We start from the raw sequence: 20,319 nt of genomic DNA, 5'->3' as shown, positions 1-20,319 counted from the left end.
GGTAGTATTCATACACTGTGCATACAGGCGGTAGTATTTATTTGGCAGCGGTGCGGTATGCGAGGAGTTAAGGCGGAGGGATCTCGCACCCCGTCTGGAGCGCGGCCCGGCCGCCAGCGTGTACAGTCAGTGCCTGAGGGCTGCCAGCGCAGGCAGGGTGGAGTATCCGTCAGCCAGGAACACCCCGTCCCCTGGGGGCCCCATCGTCAGGTACAGCGTCACGGTGCCAGGAAGTCTTCACACAGCAACCACGTGGAGCATCTGCAGGGCCGGGGCCCCCTGGTGGCCCTAGTCCAGACTCAGCGGCGCCTCCACACGTACGTCTGGATGGAGTTTCCTGGAGAAAGGGCTTCTATCGTCCCCACAGAACGGTCCGAGATGGAGAAGCTGACATCCTGGGAGGCCCTGGAACAGAGACAGCAGCACATGGGACCGGGCCCCGGAGGAGCGCACGGGCCCTCGCCCACACACTCACCTGTTCAGGATGACCACGATGGCGGAGCCCTCTGGGCTGAGGAATGCCACGCTCTCCAGTGAGGACTTCTGGGTGGCATCCAATCCAACACATTGTGCCCCCGGGGCGATAAACTTACTGTAAAGAGCAGACAGCGGGGGTCAGCAAGGAGCGGCGGGGCCCCGGGGCCCGCACACCAGGTGGCATCTCACCTGAAGTGCGCCATGTGGTAGAAGGTGGGCTGCTTGTAGAAGACGTCCTTCTCCACATCCACTATGATGGGGCTGTCCACATTGTTACCCACCCACGTGGGGCCCCCGCTCACGTCCAGGGCCAGGTTCCAGTCTGTCCAGCCCGTCACATGGTAATTCAGATCCTGGGGACGGAAAAGGAGAGTCACAGGGATGGGAGGAAGGAGGCCCAACCTCCCCGTCCAGGGGCCCCGAGGGCGGGGGCAGCTCCACGTCCAGGCGCCCCGAGGGCAGCTCCACGTCCAGGCGCCCCGTGGGCCGCTCCCCGTCCAGGCGCCCCGTGGGCCGCTCCCCGTCCAGGGGCCCAAAGGGCGGGGGCCGCTCCCTCTCCAGGCGCCCCGAGGGCAGCTCCCCGTCCAGGCGCCCCGAGGGCAGCTCCCCGTCCAGGCGCCCCGAGGGCAGCTCCCCGTCCAGGCGCCCCGAGGGCGGGGGCTGCTCCCCGTCCAGGCGCCCCGAGGGCGGGGGCTGCTCCCCGTCCAGGCGCCCCGAGGGCGGGGGCTGCTCCCCGTCCAGGCGCCCCGAGGGCGGGGGCTGCTCCCCGTCCAGGCGCCCCGAGGGCGGGGGCTGCTCCCCGTCCAGGCGCCCCGAGGGCCGCTCCCCGTCCAGGCGCCCCGAGGGCCGCTCCCCGTCCAGGCGCCCCGAGGGCCGCTCCCCGTCCAGGCGCCCCGAGGGCCGCTCCCCGTCCAGGCGCCCCGAGGGCGGAGCTATGCTCAACCACCCCATCAGGAGACCTCACCTCTATGATTCTCCGGCTGTACTCGTTTCCCCGCTCCCAGCATCCCAGGCGCACTGCCACATCCCAAGGAGCAAATCCGGCACAAGCCTCTGTGGCAAACAGATAGTAATCCGGGAAAAGGCGGTGCGTACTGCCGAGACTGACGTCTGCGGGGACCACAGAGTCCACATACCAGTGCACCGCCACACCATGAACATAGCGGGCGGCCCGCAGGTCAGACAGGATCTGTAAGACAAGAAACGGCCTCATTGCAACCCTGCCAACCGGGGGTCTGTGCACAAGCTTACCAGCAGAATAGTGAGCGCAGCTCTGGAGTATAACACAGGATGTAACTGAGGATCAGTACAGGATAAGTAATGTATGTACACAGTGACTGCACCAGCAGAATAGTGAGTGCAGCTCCGGAGTATAATACAGGATATAACTCAGGGTAAGTAATGTATGTACACAGTGACTGCACCAGCAGAATAGTGAGTGCAGCTCTGGAGTATAATACAGGATATAACTCAGGGTAAGTAATGTATGTACACAGTGACTGCACCAGCAGAATAGTGAGTGCAGCTCTGGGGTATAATACAGGATGTAACTGAGGATCAGTACAGGATAAGTAATGTATGTACACAGTGACTGCACCAGCAGAATAGTGAGTGCAGCTCTGGAGTATAATACAGGATGTAACTCAGGATCAGTACAGGATAAGTAATGTATGTACACAGTGACTGCACCAGCAGAATAGTGAGTGCAGCTCTGGAGTATAATACAGGATGTAACTGAGGATCAGTACAGGATAAGTAATGTATGTACACAGTGACTGCACCAGCAGAATAGTGAGTGCAGCTCTGGAGTATAATACATGATGTAACTCAGGATCAGTACAGGATAAGTAATGTATGTACACAGTGACTGCACCAGCAGAATAGTGAGTGCAGCTCTGGAATATACTACAGGATGTAACTCAGGATCAGTACAGGATAAGTAATGTATGTACACAGTGACTGCACCAGCAGAATAGTGAGTGCAGCTCTGGAGTATAATACAGGATGTAACTCAGGATCAGTACAGGATAAGTAATGTATGTACACAGTGACTGCACCAGCAGAATAGTGAGTGCAGCTCTGGAGTATAATACAGGATGTAACTCAGGATCAGTACAGGATAAGTAATGTATGTACACAGTGACTGCACCAGCAGAATAGTGAGTGCAGCTCTGGGGTATAATGCAGGATGTAACTCAGGATCAGTACAGGATAAGTAATGTATGTACACAGTGACTGCCCCAGCAGAATAGTGAGTGCAGCTCTGGAGTATAATACAGGACGTAACTCAGGATCAGTACAGGATAAGTAATGTATGTACACAGTGACTGCACCAGCAGAATAGTGAGTGCAGCTCTGGAGTATAATACAGGATGTAACTCAGGATCAGTAAAGGATAAGTAATGTATGTACACAGTGACTGCACCAGCAGAATAGTGAGTGCAGCTCTGGGGTATAATACAGGATGTAACTCAGGGTCAGTACAGGATAAGTAATGTATGTACACAGTGACTGCACCAGCAGAATAGTGAGTGCAGCTCTGGAGTATAATACAGGATGTAACTCAGGATCAGTACAGGATAAGTAATGTATGTACACAGTGACTGCACCAGCAGAATAGTGAGTGCAGCTCTGGAGTATAATACCGGATGTAACTCAGGATCAGTACAGGATAAGTAATGTATGTACACAGTGACTGCACCAGCAGAATAGTGAGTGCAGCTCCGGAGTATAATACAGGATATAACTCAGGGTAAGTAATGTATGTACACAGTGACTGCACCAGCAGAATAGTGAGTGCAGCTCTGGGGTATAATACAGGATGTAACTGAGGATCAGTACAGGATAAGTAATGTATGTACACAGTGACTGCACCAGCAGAATAGTGAGTGCAGCTCTGGAGTATAATACAGGATGTAACTCAGGGTAAGTAATGTATGTACACAGTGACTGCACCAGCAGAATAGTGAGTGCAGCTCTGGGGTATAATACAGGATGTAACTGAGGATCAGTACAGGATAAGTAATGTATGTACACAGTGACTGCACCAGCAGAATAGTGAGTGCAGCTCTGGAGTATAATACAGGATGTAACTCAGGATCAGTACAGGATAAGTAATGTATGTGCACAGTGACTGCACCAGCAGAATAGTGAGTGCAGCTCTGGAGTATAATACAGGATGTAACTCAGGATCAGTACAGGATAAGTAATGTATGTACACAGTGACTGCACCAGCAGAATAGTGAGTGCAGCTCTGGAGTATAATACAGGATGTAACTCAGGATCAGTATAGGATAAGTAATGTATGTGCACAGTGACTGCACCAGCAGAATAGTGAGTGCAGCTCTGGAGTATAATACAGGATGTAACTCAGGATCAGTACAGGATAAGTAATGTATGTACACAGTGACTCCACCAGCAGAATAGTGAGTGCAGCTCTGGAGTATAATACAGGATGTAACTCAGGATCAGTACAGGATAAGTAATGTATGTACATAGTGACTGCACCAGCAGAATAGTGAGTGCAGCTCTGGAGTATAATACAGGATGTAACTCAGGATCAGTACAGGATAAGTAATGTATGTACACTGTGACTCCACCAGCAGAATAGTGAGTGCAGCTCTGGAGTATAATACAGGATGTAACCGAGGATCAGTACAGGATAAGTAATGTATGTACACAGTGACTGCACCAGCAGAATAGTGAGTGCAGCTCTGGGGTATAATACAGGATGTAACCCAGGATCAGTACAGGATAAGTAATGTATGTACACAGTGACTGCACCAGCAGAATAGTGAGTGCAGCTCTGGAGTATAATACAGGATGTAACTCAGGATCAGTACAGGATAAGTAATGTATGTACACAGTGACTGCACCAGCAGAATAGTGAGTGCAGCTCTGGAGTATAATACAGGATGTAACTGAGGATCAGTACAGGATAAGTAATGTATGTACACAGTGACTGCACCAGCAGAATAGTGAGTGCAGCTCTGGAGTATAATACAGGATGTAACTCAGGATCAGTACAGGATAAGTAATGTATGTACACGGTGACTGCACCAGCAGAATAGTGAGTGCAGCTCTGGAGTATAATACAGGATGTAACTCAGGATCAGTACAGGATAAGTAATGTATGTACACGGTGACTGCACCAGCAGAATAGTGAGTGCAGCTCTGGAGTATAATACAGGATGTAACTGAGGATCAGTACAGGATAAGTAATGTATGTACAGAGTGACTGCACCAGCAGAATAGTGAGTGCAGCTCTGGAGTATAATACAGGATGTAACTCAGGATCAGTACAGGATAAGTAATGTATGTACAGAGTGACTGCACCAGCAGAATAGTGAGTGCAGCTCTGGAGTATAATACAGGATGTAACTCAGGATCAGTACAGGATAAGTAATGTATGTACACAGTGACTGCACCAGCAGAATAGTGAGTGCAGCTCTGGAGTATAATAGAGGATGTAACTCAGGATCAGTACAGGATAAGTAATGTATGTACACAGTGACTGCACCAGCAGAATAGTGAGTGCAGCTCTGGAGTATAATACAGGATGTAACTGAGGATCAGTACAGGCTAAGTAATGTATGTACACAGTGACTGCACCAGCAGAATAGTGAGTGCAGCTCTGGGGTATAATACAGGATGTAACCCAGGATCAGTACAGGATAAGTAATGTATGTACACAGTGACTGCACCAGCAGAATAGTGAGTGCAGCTCTGGAGTATAATACAGGATGTAACTCAGGATAAGTAATGTATGTACACGGTGACTGCACCAGCAGAACAGTGAGTACAGCTCTGGAGTATAATACAGGATGTAACTCAGGGTCAGTACAGGATAAGTAATGTATGTACACAGTGACTGCACCAGCAGAATAGTGAGTGCAGCTCTGGAGTATAATACAGGATGTAACTCAGGATCAGTACAGGATAAGTAATGTATGTACACAGTGACTGCACCAGCAGAATAGTGAGTGCAGCTCTGGAGTATAATACAGGATGTAACTCAGGATCAGTACAGGATAAGTAATGTATGTACACAGTGACTGCACCAGCAGAATAGCGAGTGCAGCTCTGGAGTATAATACAGGATGTAACTCAGGATAAGTACAGGATAAGTAATGTATGTACACAGTGACTGCACTATAGAATAGTGAGTGCAGCTCTGGAGTATAATACAGGATGGAACTCAGGATCAGTACAGGATAAGTAATGTATGTACACAGTGACTGCACCAGCAGAATAGTGAGTGCAGCTCTGGAGTATAATACAGGATGTAACTCAGGATCAGTACAGGATAAGTAATGTATGTACACAGTGACTGCACCAGCAGAATAGTGAGTGCAGCTCTGGAGTATAATACAGGATGTAACTCAGGATCAGTACAGGATAAGTAATGTATGTACACAGTGACTGCACCAGCAGAATAGTGAGTGCAGCTCTGGAGTATAATACAGGATGTAACTCAGGATCAGTACAGGATAAGTAATGTATGTACACAGTGACTCCACCAGCAGAATAGTGAGTGCAGCTCTGGAGTATAATACAGGATGTAACTCAGGATCAGTACAGGATAAGTAATGTATGTACACAGTGACTGCACCAGCAGAATAGTGAGTGCAGCTCTGGAGTATAATACAGGATGTAACTCAGGATCAGTACAGGATAAGTAATGTATGTACACAGTGACTGCACCAGCAGAATAGTGAGTGCAGCTCTGGAGTATAATGCAGGATGTAACTCAGGATCAGTACAGGATAAGTAATGTATGTACACAGTGACTGCACCAGCAGAATAGTGAGTGCAGCTCTGGAGTATAATACAGGATGTAACTGAGGATCAGTACAGGATAAGTAATGTATGTATACAGTGACTGCACCAGCAGAATAGTGAGTGCAGCTCTGGAGTATAATACAGGATGTAACTCAGGATCAGTACAGGATAAGTAATGTATGTGCACAGTGACTGCACCAGCAGAATAGTGAGTGCAGCTCTGGAGTATAATACAGGATATAACTCAGGGTAAGTAATGTATGTACACAGTGACTGCACCAGCAGAATAGTGAGTGCAGCTCTGGAGTATAATACAGGATGTAACTGAGGATCAGTACAGGATAAGTAATGTATGTACACAGTGACTGCACCAGCAGAATAGTGAGTGCAGCTCTGGAGTATAATACAGGATGAAACTCAGGATCAGTACAGGATAAGTAATGTATGTACACAGTGACTGCACCAGCAGAATAGTGAGTGCAGCTCTGGAGTATAATACAGGATGTAACTCAGGATCAGTACAGGATAAGTAATGTATGTACACAGTGACTGCACCAGCAGAATAGTGAGTGCAGCTCTGGGGTATAATACAGGATGTAACTGAGGATCAGTACAGGATAAGTAATGTATGTACACAGTGACTGCACCAGCAGAATAGTGAGTGCAGCTCTGGAGTATAATACAGGATGTAACTGAGGATCAGTACAGGCTAAGTAATGTATGTACACAGTGACTGCACCAGCAGAATAGTGAGTGCAGCTCTGGGGTATAATACAGGATGTAACCCAGGATCAGTACAGGATAAGTAATGTATGTACACAGTGACTGCACCAGCAGAATAGTGAGTGCAGCTCTGGAGTATAATACAGGATGTAACTCAGGATAAGTAATGTATGTACACGGTGACTGCACCAGCAGAACAGTGAGTACAGCTCTGGAGTATAATACAGGATGTAACTGAGGATCAGTACAGGATAAGTAATGTATGTATACAGTGACTGCACCAGCAGAATAGTGAGTGCAGCTCTGGAGTATAATACAGGATGTAACTCAGGATCAGTACAGGATAAGTAATGTATGTGCACAGTGACTGCACCAGCAGAATAGTGAGTGCAGCTCTGGAGTATAATACAGGATATAACTCAGGGTAAGTAATGTATGTACACAGTGACTGCACCAGCAGAATAGTGAGTGCAGCTCTGGAGTATAATACACGATGTAACTGAGGATCAGTACAGGATAAGTAATGTATGTACACAGTGACTGCACCAGCAGAATAGTGAGTGCAGCTCTGGAGTATAATACAGGATGTAACTCAGGATCAGTACAGGATAAGTAATGTATGTACACAGTGACTGCACCAGCAGAATAGTGAGTGCAGCTCTGGAGTATAATACAGGATGTAACTCAGGATCAGTACAGGATAAGTAATGTATGTACACAGTGACTGCACCAGCAGAATAGTGAGTGCAGCTCTGGAGTATAATACAGGATGTAACTCAGGATCAGTACAGGAGACGTAATGTATGTACACAGTGATTCCACCAGCAGAATAGTGAGTGCAGCTCTGGAGTATAATACAGGATGTAACTCAGGATCAGTACAGGATAAGTAATGTATGTACACAGTGACTGCACCAGCAGAATAGTGAGTGCAGCTCTGGAGTATAATACAGGATGTAACTCAGGATCAGTACAGGATAAGTAATGTATGTACACAGTGACTGCACCAGCAGAATAGTGAGTGCAGCTCTGGAGTATAATGCAGGATGTAACTCAGGATCAGTACAGGATAAGTAATGTATGTATACAGTGACTGCACCAGCAGAATAGGGAGTGCAGCTCTGGAGTATAATGCAGGATGTAACTCAGGATCAGTACAGGATAAGTAATGTATGTACACAGTGACTGCACCAGCAGAATAGTGAGTGCAGCTCTGGAGTATAATACAGGATGTAACTGAGGATCAGTACAGGATAAGTAATGTATGTTCACAGTGACTCCACCAGCAGAATAGTGAGTGCAGCTCTGGAGTATAATACAGGATGTAACTCGGGATCAGTACAGGATAAGTAATGTATGTACACAGTGACTGCACCAGCAGAATAGTGAGTGCAGCTCTGGAGTATAATACAGGATGTAACTCAGGGTCAGTACAGGATAAGTAATATATGTACACAGTGACTGCACCAGCAGAATAGTGAGTGCAGCTCTGGAGTATAATACAGGATGTAACTCAGGATCAGTACAGGATAAGTAATGTATGTACACAGTGACTGCACCAGCAGAATAGTGAGTGCAGCTCTGGAGTATAATACAGGATGTAACTCAGGATCAGTACAAGATAAGTAATGTATGTACACAGTGACTGCACGAGCAGAATAGTGAGTGCAGCTCTGGAGTATAATACAGGATGTAACTCAGGATCAGTACAAGATAAGTAATGTATGTACACAGTGACTGCACCAGCAGAATAGTGAGTGCAGCTCTGGAGTATAATACAGGATATAACTCAGGGTAAGTAATGTATGTACACAGTGACTGCACCAGCAGAATAGTGAGTGCAGCTCTGGAGTATAATACACGATGTAACTGAGGATCAGTACAGGATAAGTAATGTATGTACACAGTGACTGCACCAGCAGAATAGTGAGTGCAGCTCTGGAGTATAATACAGGATGTAACTCAGGATCAGTACAGGATAAGTAATGTATGTACACAGTGACTGCACCAGCAGAATAGTGAGTGCAGCTCTGGAGTATAATACAGGATGTAACTCAGGATCAGTACAGGATAAGTAATGTATGTACACAGTGACTGCACCAGCAGAATAGTGAGTGCAGCTCTGGAGTATAATACAGGATGTAACTCAGGATCAGTACAGGATAAGTAATGTATGTACACAGTGACTGCACCAGCAGAATAGTGAGTGCAGCTCTGGAGTATAATACAGGATGTAACTCAGGATCAGTACAGGATAAGTAATGTATGTACACAGTGACTCCACCAGCAGAATAGTGAGTGCAGCTCTGGAGTATAATACAGGATGTAACTCAGGATCAGTACAGGATAAGTAATGTATGTACACAGTGACTGCACCAGCAGAATAGTGATTGCAGCTCTGGAGTATAATACAGGATGTAACTCAGGATCAGTACAGGATAAGTAATGTATGTACACAGTGACTGCACCAGCAGAATAGTGAGTGCAGCTCTGGAGTATAATACAGGATGTAACTCAGGATCAGTACAGGATAAGTAATGTATGTACACAGTGACTGCACCAGCAGAATAGGGAGTGCAGCTCTGGAGTATAATACAGGATGTAACTCAGGATCAGTACAGGATAAGTAATGTATGTACACAGTGACTGCACCAGCAGAATAGTGATTGCAGCTCTGGAGTATAATACAGGATGTAACTCAGGATCAGTACAGGATAAGTAATGTATGTACACAGTGACTGCACCAGCAGAATAGTGAGTGCAGCTCTGGAGTATAATACAGGATGTAACTCAGGATCAGTACAGGATAAGTAATGTATGTACACAGTGACTGCACCAGCAGAATAGTGAGTGCAGCTCTGGAGTATAATACAGGATGTAACTCAGGATCAGTACAGGATAAGTAATGTATGTACACAGTGACTGCACCAGCAGAATAGGGAGTGCAGCTCTGGAGTATAATACAGGATAGGAGCTGAGCCGATGATCTATCTAGAGACCCTGTCTGCCGTCAGCGTGTCATAGAGCAGTGTCCTCTGCACGTGCTCTCTGCTCAGCTCCTCCTGCTCTATGACACGCTGCCGGCACAGCAGGTCCTTCCCGCGATGGCGGTCTTACCACTTTGGCCCAGTGAGGCAGCAGGATGCGATTGTCGTCTACGATCATGATCTGGACGTTCTTGTGTGAACTGTTGGTGAAGGCCGGGCCCAGATCCAGGGCGATGAAGTCCCTCATGAGCTCCGGGGTGAAGCCGAGGCACTGGAAGGGGTAATCGCTGATCATCCCCGCCGTCGGTTCGTTCTCCACCGTCACCGCCCAGAAGGTCACATTGTGCTTGGCGTATTCATCCAGAAACCTAGGAGAAGACGGGAGGTAAGTATGGCGGGAGCCAGGGGCGGGCACAGGAGGGGGGCAGCACGGACCTGATGAAGTACTGGGCCCAGGTCTTGTGGTAGCGGTCTCCTGGAGACCCTCTCAAGGTGCCCTTGCCTGTGATCTTCCCATTGGTCTTCATCCATGGTGGAGCCGTCCAGGGACTAGCAAACAAGGACAAGGGTCGGCTGGACAGGGCCTGGGCCTTCTGGATGATGGGGATCTGCTCGAGTAAACGTGGTGTCAGTACCAGGCTGATAAGCGGCGCCCCCGCCCTCCCCGCTCACCTTCAGCTTCACATCTTCTTGCTGCAGGCTGAAGGTGTCCAGTGTGAAGTCCCCCTCGCGGTCCAGGTAGGTGTAGACGCGGGTGGAGAAGTCACAGCTGGCCATGGGGACACGCAGGACGCTGTATCCAATACCTGCCGGACAACCACAGCTATAACGCTACAGCACCCATGCCACCGCACCCAGCGAGCACCCACATCACCTTCCTCCGAGAAGTAGGAGCGCAGGAGGTTGTCCTGGGCCCCCGGGCTCAGGGCCAGGATGTTCATGGCAGCAGAGTCCGTCACCGCGCCGCCAAAACCCTTCATCACCTGAAACCGCTGCTTGTCGTTCAGGGTGAGGGTCAGACCTGGGGAAAAGAGGGGGCATCATCAGCATCAGCCCCAACGGGTGGGGGTACTGTCTGATGTGCGGTGTGTTACCAGAGGGCCCCGGCCGCTGCTTCCTGATGGGGCCACGGCTCTGCTCCAGACGCTTCCCAGACTGGCTGCTCTCATACACAGAGAAGTTCCCCAAGGCCGAAAGTTCCACAGGGTCCAGGGTGTCGCAGTAGGTGGCATTACAGCGGCAAACCACCGAGCCGTGCCCGAAACCGTGGGGCTCACAGGGGCGAGAGCCTGAAAGAAGAGAGGCAAGCTGTAGCCACGGGAACCACGCCCTAGAGAGGGGGCGTGACCCCTACTGTCCCCCGGACTGGGAGAGTGTCCTCTACTGCACCCCAGACTGGGAGAGTGTCCTCTACTGCCCCCCCAGACTGAGGGAGTGTGACCCCTACTGCCCCCCCAGACTGAGGGGGTGTGACCCCTACTGCCCCCCAGACTGAGGGGGTGTGACCCCTACTGCCCCCCAGACTGAGGGGGTGTGACCCCTACTGCCCCCCAGACTGAGGGGGTGTGACCCCTACTGCCCCCCAGACTGAGGGGGTGTGACCCCTACTGCCCCCCAGACTGAGGGGGTGTGACCCCTACTGCCCCCCAGACTGAGGGGGTGTGACCCCTACTGCCCCCCAGACTGAGGGGGTGTGACCCCTACTGCCCCCCAGACTGAGGGGGTGTGACCCCTACTGTCCCCCGGACTGGGAGAGTGTCCTCTACTGCACCCCAGACTGGGAGAGTGTCCTCTACTGCCCCCCAGACTGGGAGAGTGTCCTCCTACTGCCCCCCGGACTGGGAGAGTGTCCTCTACTGCCCCCCAGACTGAGGGGGTGTGACCCCTACTGCCCCCCATACTGAGGGGGTGTGACCCCTACCGCCCCCCAGACTGGGAGAGTGTCCTCTACTGCCCCCCAGACTGAGGGGGTGTGACCCCTACTGCCCCCCAGACTGAGGGGGTGTGACCCCTACCGCCCCCCAGACTGGGAGAGTGTCCTCTACTGCCCCCCAGACTGAGGGTGTGTGACTCCTATTGCCCCCCGGACTGGGAGAGTGTCCTCTACTGCCCCCCACACTGGGAGAGTGTCCTCCTACTGCCCCCCACACTGGGAGAGTGTCCTCCTACTGCCCCCCACACTGGGAGAGTGTCCTCCTACTGCCCCCCACACTGGGAGAGTGTCCTCCTACTGCCCCCCACACTGGGAGAGTGTCCTCTACTGCCCCCCACACTGGGAGAGTGTCCTCTACTGCCCCCCAGACTGAGGGGGTGTGACCCCTACTGCCCCCCAGACTGAGGGGGTGTGACCCCTACCGCCCCCCAGACTGGGAGAGTGTCCTCTACTGCCCCCCAGACTGAGGGTGTGTGACTCCTATTGCCCCCCGGACTGGGAGAGTGTCCTCTACTGCCCCCCACACTGGGAGAGTGTCCTCCTACTGCCCCCCACACTGGGAGAGTGTCCTCTACTGCCCCCCACACTGGGAGAGTGTCCTCCTACTGCCCCCCACACTGGGAGAGTGTCCTCCTACTGCCCCCCACACTGGGAGAGTGTCCTCCTACTGCCCCCCACACTGGGAGAGTGTCCTCCTACTGCCCCCCACACTGGGAGAGTGTCCTCCTACTGCCCCCCACACTGGGAGAGTGTCCTCCTACTGCCCCCCACACTGGGAGAGTGTCCTCCTACTGCCCCCCACACTGGGAGAGTGTCCTCTACTGCCCCCCACACTGGGAGAGTGTCCTCCTACTGCCCCCCACACTGGGAGAGTGTCCTCCTACTGCCCCCCACACTGGGAGAGTGTCCTCTACTGCCCCCCACACTGGGAGAGTGTCCTCCTACTGCCCCCCACACTGGGAGAGTGTCCTCTACTGCCCCCCACACTGGGAGAGTGTCCTCCTACTGCCCCCCACACTGGGAGAGTGTCCTCCTACTGCCCCCCCACACTGGGAGAGTGTCCTCCTACTGCCCCCCCACACTGGGAGAGTGTCCTCCTACTGCCCCCCACACTGGGAGAGTGTCCTCCTACTGCCCCCCACACTGGGAGAGTGTCCTCCTACTGCCCCCCCAGACTGGGAGAGTGTCCTCCTACTGCCCCCCCAGACTGGGAGAGTGTCCTCCTACTGCCCCCCCAGACTGGGAGAGTGTCCTCCTACTGCCCCCCCAGACTGGGAGAGTGTCCTCCTACTGCCCCCCACACTGGGAGAGTGTCCTCCTACTGCCCCCCACACTGGGAGAGTGTCCTCCTACTGCCCCCCCACACTGGGAGAGTGTCCTCCTACTGCCCCCCACACTGGGAGAGTGTCCTCTACTGCCCCCCACACTGGGAGAGTGTCCTCCTACTGCCCCCCACACTGGGAGAGTGTCCTCTACTGCCCCCCCACACTGGGAGAGTGTCCTCCTACTGCCCCCCACACTGGGAGAGTGTCCTCTACTGCCCCCCACACTGGGAGAGTGTCCTCCTACTGCCCCCCACACTGGGAGAGTGTCCTCTACTGCCCCCCACACTGGGAGAGTGTCCTCCTACTGCCCCCCACACTGGGAGAGTGTCCTCTACTGCCCCCCACACTGGGAGAGTGTCCTCTACTGCCCCCCACACTGGGAGAGTGTCCTCCTACTGCCCCCCACACTGGGAGAGTGTCCTCTACTGCCCCCCCACACTGGGAGAGTGTCCTCTACTGCCCCCCACACTGGGAGAGTGTCCTCTACTGCCCCCCACACTGGGAGAGTGTCCTCCTACTGCCCCCCACACTGGGAGAGTGTCCTCTACTGCCCCCCACACTGGGAGAGTGTCCTCCTACTGCCCCCCACACTGGGAGAGTGTCCTCCTACTGCCCCCCACACTGGGAGAGTGTCCTCCTACTGCCCCCCACACTGGGAGAGTGTCCTCCTACTGCCCCCCACACTGGGAGAGTGTCCTCCTACTGCAGTCCGTCCCCAGCCCACAACTCCAGGAGCCCCGCAGTCCCTCACCCAGGGCCCCTGACAGGGAAGCGAGGGCCAGCAGGAGCAGCTCCCGTACGGCCAACATGTCCGCTCCGCGCCTCGGAGAAGTTTCTCTGTGTTCTGGAGTCTGGGGCAAGCATTTCCTGGTCATGTGACACTTCTACAAGTCATGTGACCAGAGGCGTGTCCTTATTATGAAGGTGACGTCATAAATGAAGGGTCACGTGTGTGGGAGGAGTCAAGTAATCGGATAGTCACGTGTTCTGTGCATTCTGGAAACCAAAGCCAGAAGTAGTTTCTATACTGATAGATGGTGGGTAGAGCAGTACAGTCACTGTAGATGGTGGGTAGAGCAGTACAGTCACTGTAGATGGTGGTAGAGTAGTACAGTCACTGTAGATGGTGGGTAGAGTAGTACAGTCACTGTAGATGGTGGGTAGAGCAGTACAGTCACTGTAGATGGTGGTAGAGCAGTACAGTCACTGTAGATGGTGGGTAGAGCAGTACAGTCATTGTAGATGGTGGGTAGAGCAGTACAGTCATTGTAGATGGTGGGTAGAGTAGTACAGTCACTGTAGATGGTGGTAGAGCAGTACAGTCACTGTAGATGGTGGGTAGAGTAGTACAGTCACTGTAGATGGTGGGTAGAGTAGTACAGTCACTGTAGATGGTGGGTAGAGCAGTACAGTCACTGTAGATGGTGGGTAGAGTAGTACAGTCACTGTAGATGGTGGGTAGAGTAGTACAGTCACTGTAGATGGTGGGTAGAGTAGTACAGTCACTGTAGATGGTGGGTAGAGTAGTACAGTCACTGTAGATGGTGGGTAGAGTAGTACAGTCACTGTAGATGGTGGGTAGAGTAGTACAGTCACTGTAGATGGTGGGTAGAGCAGTACAGTCACTGTAGATGGTGGGTAGAGTAGTACAGTCACTGTAGATGGTGGGTAGAGCAGTACAGTCACTGTAGATAGTGGGTAGAGCAGTACAGTCACTGTAGATGGTGGGTAGAGTAGTACAGTCACTGTAGATGGTGGGTAGAGCAGTACAGTCACTGTAGATGGTGGTAGAGCAGTACAGTCACTGTAGATGGTGGGTAGAGCAGTACAGTCATTGTAGATGGTGGGTAGAGCAGTACAGTCATTGTAGATGGTGGGTAGAGTAGTACAGTCACTGTAGATGGTGGTAGAGCAGTACAGTCACTGTAGATGGTGGGTAGAGTAGTACAGTCACTGTAGATGGTGGGTAGAGTAGTACAGTCACTGTAGATGGTGGGTAGAGCAGTACAGTCACTGTAGATGGTGGGTAGAGTAGTACAGTCACTGTAGATGGTGGGTAGAGTAGTACAGTCACTGTAGATGGTGGGTAGAGTAGTACAGTCACTGTAGATGGTGGGTAGAGTAGTACAGTCACTGTAGATGGTGGGTAGAGTAGTACAGTCACTGTAGATGGTGGGTAGAGTAGTACAGTCACTGTAGATGGTGGGTAGAGTAGTACAGTCACTGTAGATGGTGGGTAGAGTAGTACAGTCACTGTAGATGGTGGGTAGAGCAGTACAGTCACTGTAGATGATGGGTAGAGCAGTACAGTCACTGTAGATGGTGGGTAGAGTAGTACAGTCACTGTAGATGGTGGTAGAGTAGTACAGTCACTGTAGATGGTGGGTAGAGTAGTACAGTCACTGTAGATGGTGGGTAGAGCAGTACAGTCACTGTAGATGGTGGGTAGAGTAGTACAGTCACTGTAGATGGTGGGTAGAGCAGTACAGTCACTGTAGATGGTGGGTAGAGTAGTACAGTCACTGTAGATGGTGGGTAGAGTAGTACAGTCACTGTAGATGGTGGGTAGAGTAGTACAGTCACTGTAGATGGTGGGTAGAGTAGTACAGTCACTGTAGATGGTGGGTAGAGTAGTACAGTCACTGCAGATAGTGGGTAGAGTAGTACAGTCACTGCAGATAGTGGGTAGAGTAGTACAGTCACTGTAGATGGTGGGTAGAGTAGTACAGTCACTGTAGATGGTGGGTAGAGTAGTACAGTCACTGTAGATGGTGGGTAGAGTAGTACAGTCACTGTAGATGGTGGGTAGAGCAGTACAGTCACTGTAGATGGTGGGTAGAGCAGTACAGTCACTGTAGATGGTGGGTAGAGCAGTACAGTCACTGTAGATGGTGGGAAGAGCAGTACAGTCACTGTAGAGGGTGGGTAGAGCAGTACAGTCACTGTAGATGGTGGGTAGAGCAGTACAGTCACTGTAGATGGTGGGTAGAGCAGTACAGTCACTGTAGATGGTGGGTAGAGCAGTACAGTCACTGTAGATGGTGGGTAGAGCAGTACAGTCACTGTAGATGGTGGGTAGAGCAGTACAGTCACTGTAGATGGTGGGTAGAGTAGTACAGTCACTGTAGATGGTGGGTAGAGCAGTACAGTCACTGTAGATGGTGGGTAGAGCAGTACAGTCACTGTAGATGATGGGTAGAGCAGTACAGTCACTGTAGATGGTGGGTAGAGCAGTACAGTCACTGTAGATGGTGGGTAGAGCAGTACAGTCACTGTAGATGGTGGGTAGAGTAGTACAGTCACTGTAGATGGTGGGTAGAGCAGTACAGTCACTGTAGATGGTGGGTAGAGCAGTACAGTCACTGTAGATGGTGGGTAGAGCAGTACAGTCACTGTAGATGGTGGGTAGAGCAGTACAGTCACTGTAGATGGTGGGTAGAGTAGTACAGTCACTGTAGATGGTGGTAGAGTAGTACAGTCACTGTAGATGGTGGGTAGAGCAGTACAGTCACTGTAGATGGTGGGTAGAGCAGTACAGTCACTGTAGATGGTGGGTAGAGCAGTACAGTCACTGTAGATGGTGGTAGAGTAGTACAGTCACTGTAGATGGTGGGTAGAGCAGTACAGTCACTGTAGATGGTGGTAGAGTAGTACAGTCACTGTAGATGGTGGGTAGAGCAGTACAGTCACTGTAGATGGTGGGTAGAGCAGTACAGTCACTGTAGATGATGGTAGAGTAGTACAGTCACTGTAGATGGTGGGTAGAGCAGTACAGTCACTGTAGATGGTGGGTAGAGCAGTACAGTCACTGTAGATGGTGGGTAGAGCAGTACAGTCACTGTAGATGGTGGGTAGAGCAGTACAGTCACTGTAGATGGTGGGTAGAGCAGTACAGTCACTGTAGATGGTGGGTAGAGCAGTACAGTCACTGTAGATGGTGGGTAGAGCAGTACAGTCACTGTAGATGGTGGGTAGAGCAGTACAGTCACTGTAGATGGTGGGTAGAGCAGTACAGTCACTGTAGATGGTGGGTAGAGCAGTACAGTTACTGTAGATGGTGGGTAGAGCAGTACAGTCACTGTAGATGGTGGGTAGAGCAGTACAGTCACTGTAGATGGTGGGTAGAGCAGTACAGTCACTGTAGATGGTGGGTAGAGTAGTACAGTCACTGTAGATGATGGGTAGAGTAGTACAGTCACTGTAGATGATGGGTAGAGCAGTACAGTCACTGTAGATGGTGGGTAGAGCAGTACAGTCACTGTAGATGGTGGGTAGAGTAGTACAGTCACTGTAGATGGTGGGTAGAGTAGTACAGTCACTGTAGATGGTGGTAGAGTAGTACAGTCTCTGTAGATGATGGGTAGAGTAGTACAGTCACTGTAGATGGTGGTAGAGCAGTACAGTCACTGCAGATGGTGGGTAGAGTAGTACAGTCACTGTAGATGGTGGTAGAGTAGTACAGTCACTGTAGATGGTGGGTAGAGCAGTACAGTCACTGTAGATGGTGGGTAGAGCAGTACAGTCACTGCAGATGGTGGGTAGAGTAGTACAGTCACTGTAGATGGTGGTAGAGTAGTACAGTCACTGTAGATGGTGGGTAGAGTAGTACAGTCACTGTAGATGGTGGTAGAGTAGTACAGTCACTGTAGATGGTGGGTAGAGTAGTACAGTCACTGTAGATGGTGGGTAGAGTAGTACAGTCACTGCAGATGGTGGGTAGAGTAGTACAGTCACTGTAGATGGTGGGTAGAGTAGTACAGTCACTGTAGATGGTGGGTAGAGTAGTACAGTCACTTCAGATGATGGGTAGAGTAGTACAGTCACTGTAGATGGTGGGTAGAGCAGTACAGTCACTGTAGATGGTGGGTAGAGTAGTACAATCACTGCAGATGGTGGTAGAGTAGTACAGTCACTGTAGATGGTGGGTAGAGTAGTACAGTCACTGTAGATGGTGGGTAGAGTAGTACAGTCACTGTAGATGGTGGTAGAGTAGTACAGTCACTGCAGATGGTGGGTAGAGTAGTAAAGTCACTGTAGATGGTGGGTAGAGTAGTACAGTCACTGTAGATGGTGGGTAGAGTAGTACAGTCACTGTAGATGGTGGGTAGAGCAGTACAGTCACTGTAGATGGTGGTAGAGCAGTACAGTCACTGTAGATGGTGGGTAGAGTAGTACAGTCACTGTAGATGGTGGGTAGAGTAGTACAGTCACTGTAGATGGTGGGTAGAGCAGTACAGTCACTGTAGATGGTGGGTAGAGCAGTACAGTCACTGTAGATGGTGGGTAGAGCAGTACAGTCACTGTAGATGGTGGGTAGAGTAGTACAGTCACTGTAGATGGTGGTAGAGTAGTACAGTCACTGTAGATGGTGGGTAGAGCAGTACAGTCACTGTAGATGGTGGGTAGAGCAGTACAGTCACTGTAGATGGTGGTAGAGCAGTACAGTCACTGTAGATGGTGGGTAGAGTAGTACAGTCACTGTAGATGGTGGGTAGAGCAGTACAGTCACTGTAGATAGTGGGTAGAGCAGTACAGTCACTGTAGATGGTGCGTAGAGTAGTACAGTCACTGTAGATGGTGGTAGAGTAGTACAGTCACTGCAGATGGTGGGTAGAGTAGTACAGTCACTGTAGATGGTGGGTAGAGCAGTACAGTCACTGTAGATGGTGGGTAGAGTAGTACAGTCACTGTAGATGGTGGGTAGAGCAGTACAGTCACTGTAGATGGTGGGTAGAGCAGTACAGTCACTGTAGATGGTGGGTAGAGTAGTACAGTCACTGTAGATGGTGGGTAGAGCAGTACAGTCACTGTAGATGGTGGTAGAGTAGTACAGTCACTGCAGATGGTGGGTAGAGTAGTACAGTCACTGTAGATGGTGGTAGAGTAGTACAGTCACTGCAGATGGTGGGTAGAGTAGTACAGTCACTGTAGATGGTGGGTAGAGCAGTACAGTCACTGTAGATGGTGGGTAGAGTAGTACAGTCACTGTAGATGGTGGGTAGAGCAGTACAGTCACTGTAGATGGTGGGTAGAGTAGTCCAGTCACTGTAGATGGTGGGTAGAGCAGTACAGTCACTGTAGATGGTGGGTAGAGTAGTACAGTCACTGTAGATGGTGGGTAGAGTAGTACAGTCACTGTAGATGGTGGGTAGAGCAGTACAGTCACTGTAGATGGTGGTAGAGCAGTACAGTCACTGTAGATGGTGGTAGAGTAGTACAGTCACTGTAGATGGTGGGTAGAGTAGTACAGTCACTGTAGATGGTGGGTAGAGTAGTACAGTCACTGCAGATGGTGGGTAGAGTAGTACAGTCACTGTAGATGGTGGGTAGAGCAGTACAGTCACTGCAGATGGTGGGTAGAGTAGTACAGTCACTGTAGATGGTGGGTAGAGCAGTACAGTCACTGTAGATGGTGGGTAGAGCAGTACAGTCACTGTAGATGGTGCGTAGAGTAGTACAGTCACTGTAGATGGTGGGTAGAGCAGTACAGTCACTGTAGATGGTGGGTAGAGCAGTACAGTCACTGTAGATGGTGGGTAGAGCAGTACAGTCACTGTAGATGGTGGTAGAGTAGTACAGTCTCTGTAGATGGTGGGTAGAGCAGTACAGTCACTGTAGATGGTGGTAGAGTAGTACAGTCACTGTAGATGGTGGGTAGAGCAGTACAGTCACTGTAGATGATGGGTAGAGCAGTACAGTCACTGTAGATGATGGGTAGAGTAGTACAGTCACTGTAGATGATGGTAGAGCAGTACAGTCACTGTAGATGATGGGTAGAGCAGTACAGTCATTGTAGATGGTGGGTAGAGCAGTACAGTCACTGTAGATGGTGGGTAGAGCAGTACAGTCACTGTAGATGGTGGGTAGAGCAGTACAGTCACTGTAGATAGTGGGTAGAGCAGTACAGTCACTGTAGATGGTGGGTAGAGCAGTACAGTCACTGTAGATGGTGGGTAGAGTAGTACAGTCACTGTAGATGGTGGTAGAGTAGTACAGTCACTGTAGATGGTGGGTAGAGTAGTACACACATAGTCTTCTTAGTGAAGCTCTATCAATTACTGAGGAGAAGAATGAGGGTTCTATACCCGAACCCT

At 50.7% G+C, this 20,319-nt stretch overlaps 1 protein-coding gene across 1 annotated transcript; it reads right to left on the bottom strand.

The window, feature by feature from the left end:
- Nucleotides 1-24: 24 nt before the first annotated feature.
- On the bottom strand, nt 25-14,114 carry GBA (glucosylceramidase beta). Its single transcript, XM_040412154.1, has 10 exons — nt 13,977-14,114; nt 11,062-11,256; nt 10,842-10,988; nt 10,640-10,773; nt 10,403-10,575; nt 10,098-10,335; nt 1,442-1,666; nt 667-830; nt 476-592; nt 25-405 (listed from the first exon to the last, which is right to left on the bottom strand). Exons 1-10 carry the CDS (start codon nt 14,098-14,100, stop codon nt 300-302), a joined length of 1,623 nt encoding a protein of 540 aa, XP_040268088.1. The 5' UTR covers nt 14,101-14,114; the 3' UTR covers nt 25-299.
- Nucleotides 14,115-20,319: the final 6,205 nt, after the last annotated feature.

This window comes from Bufo bufo, chromosome 11 (genome assembly GCF_905171765.1).
Source record: "Bufo bufo chromosome 11, aBufBuf1.1, whole genome shotgun sequence".
Taxonomy (NCBI): Eukaryota; Metazoa; Chordata; class Amphibia; order Anura; family Bufonidae; genus Bufo; species Bufo bufo.
Note: the sequence above shows the minus strand (reverse complement) of the source record. Positions and strands in the feature narration are given on the sequence as shown.

Excerpts from the sequence above, each read along its gene's own strand:
- GBA (XM_040412154.1), bottom strand. The coding sequence starts at position 14,100 with ATGACCAGGAAATGCTTGCCCCAGACTCCAGAACACAGAGAAACTTCT. Across the intron at positions 11,257-13,976 it reads TTCCCTGTCAGGGGCCCTGG|GCTCTCGCCCCTGTGAGCCC; the intron begins GTGAGGGACTGC and ends CTCTTCTTTCAG. Across the intron at positions 1,667-10,097 it reads TGCCTCACTGGGCCAAAGTG|ATCCTGTCTGACCTGCGGGC; the intron begins GTAAGACCGCCA and ends CTTGTCTTACAG.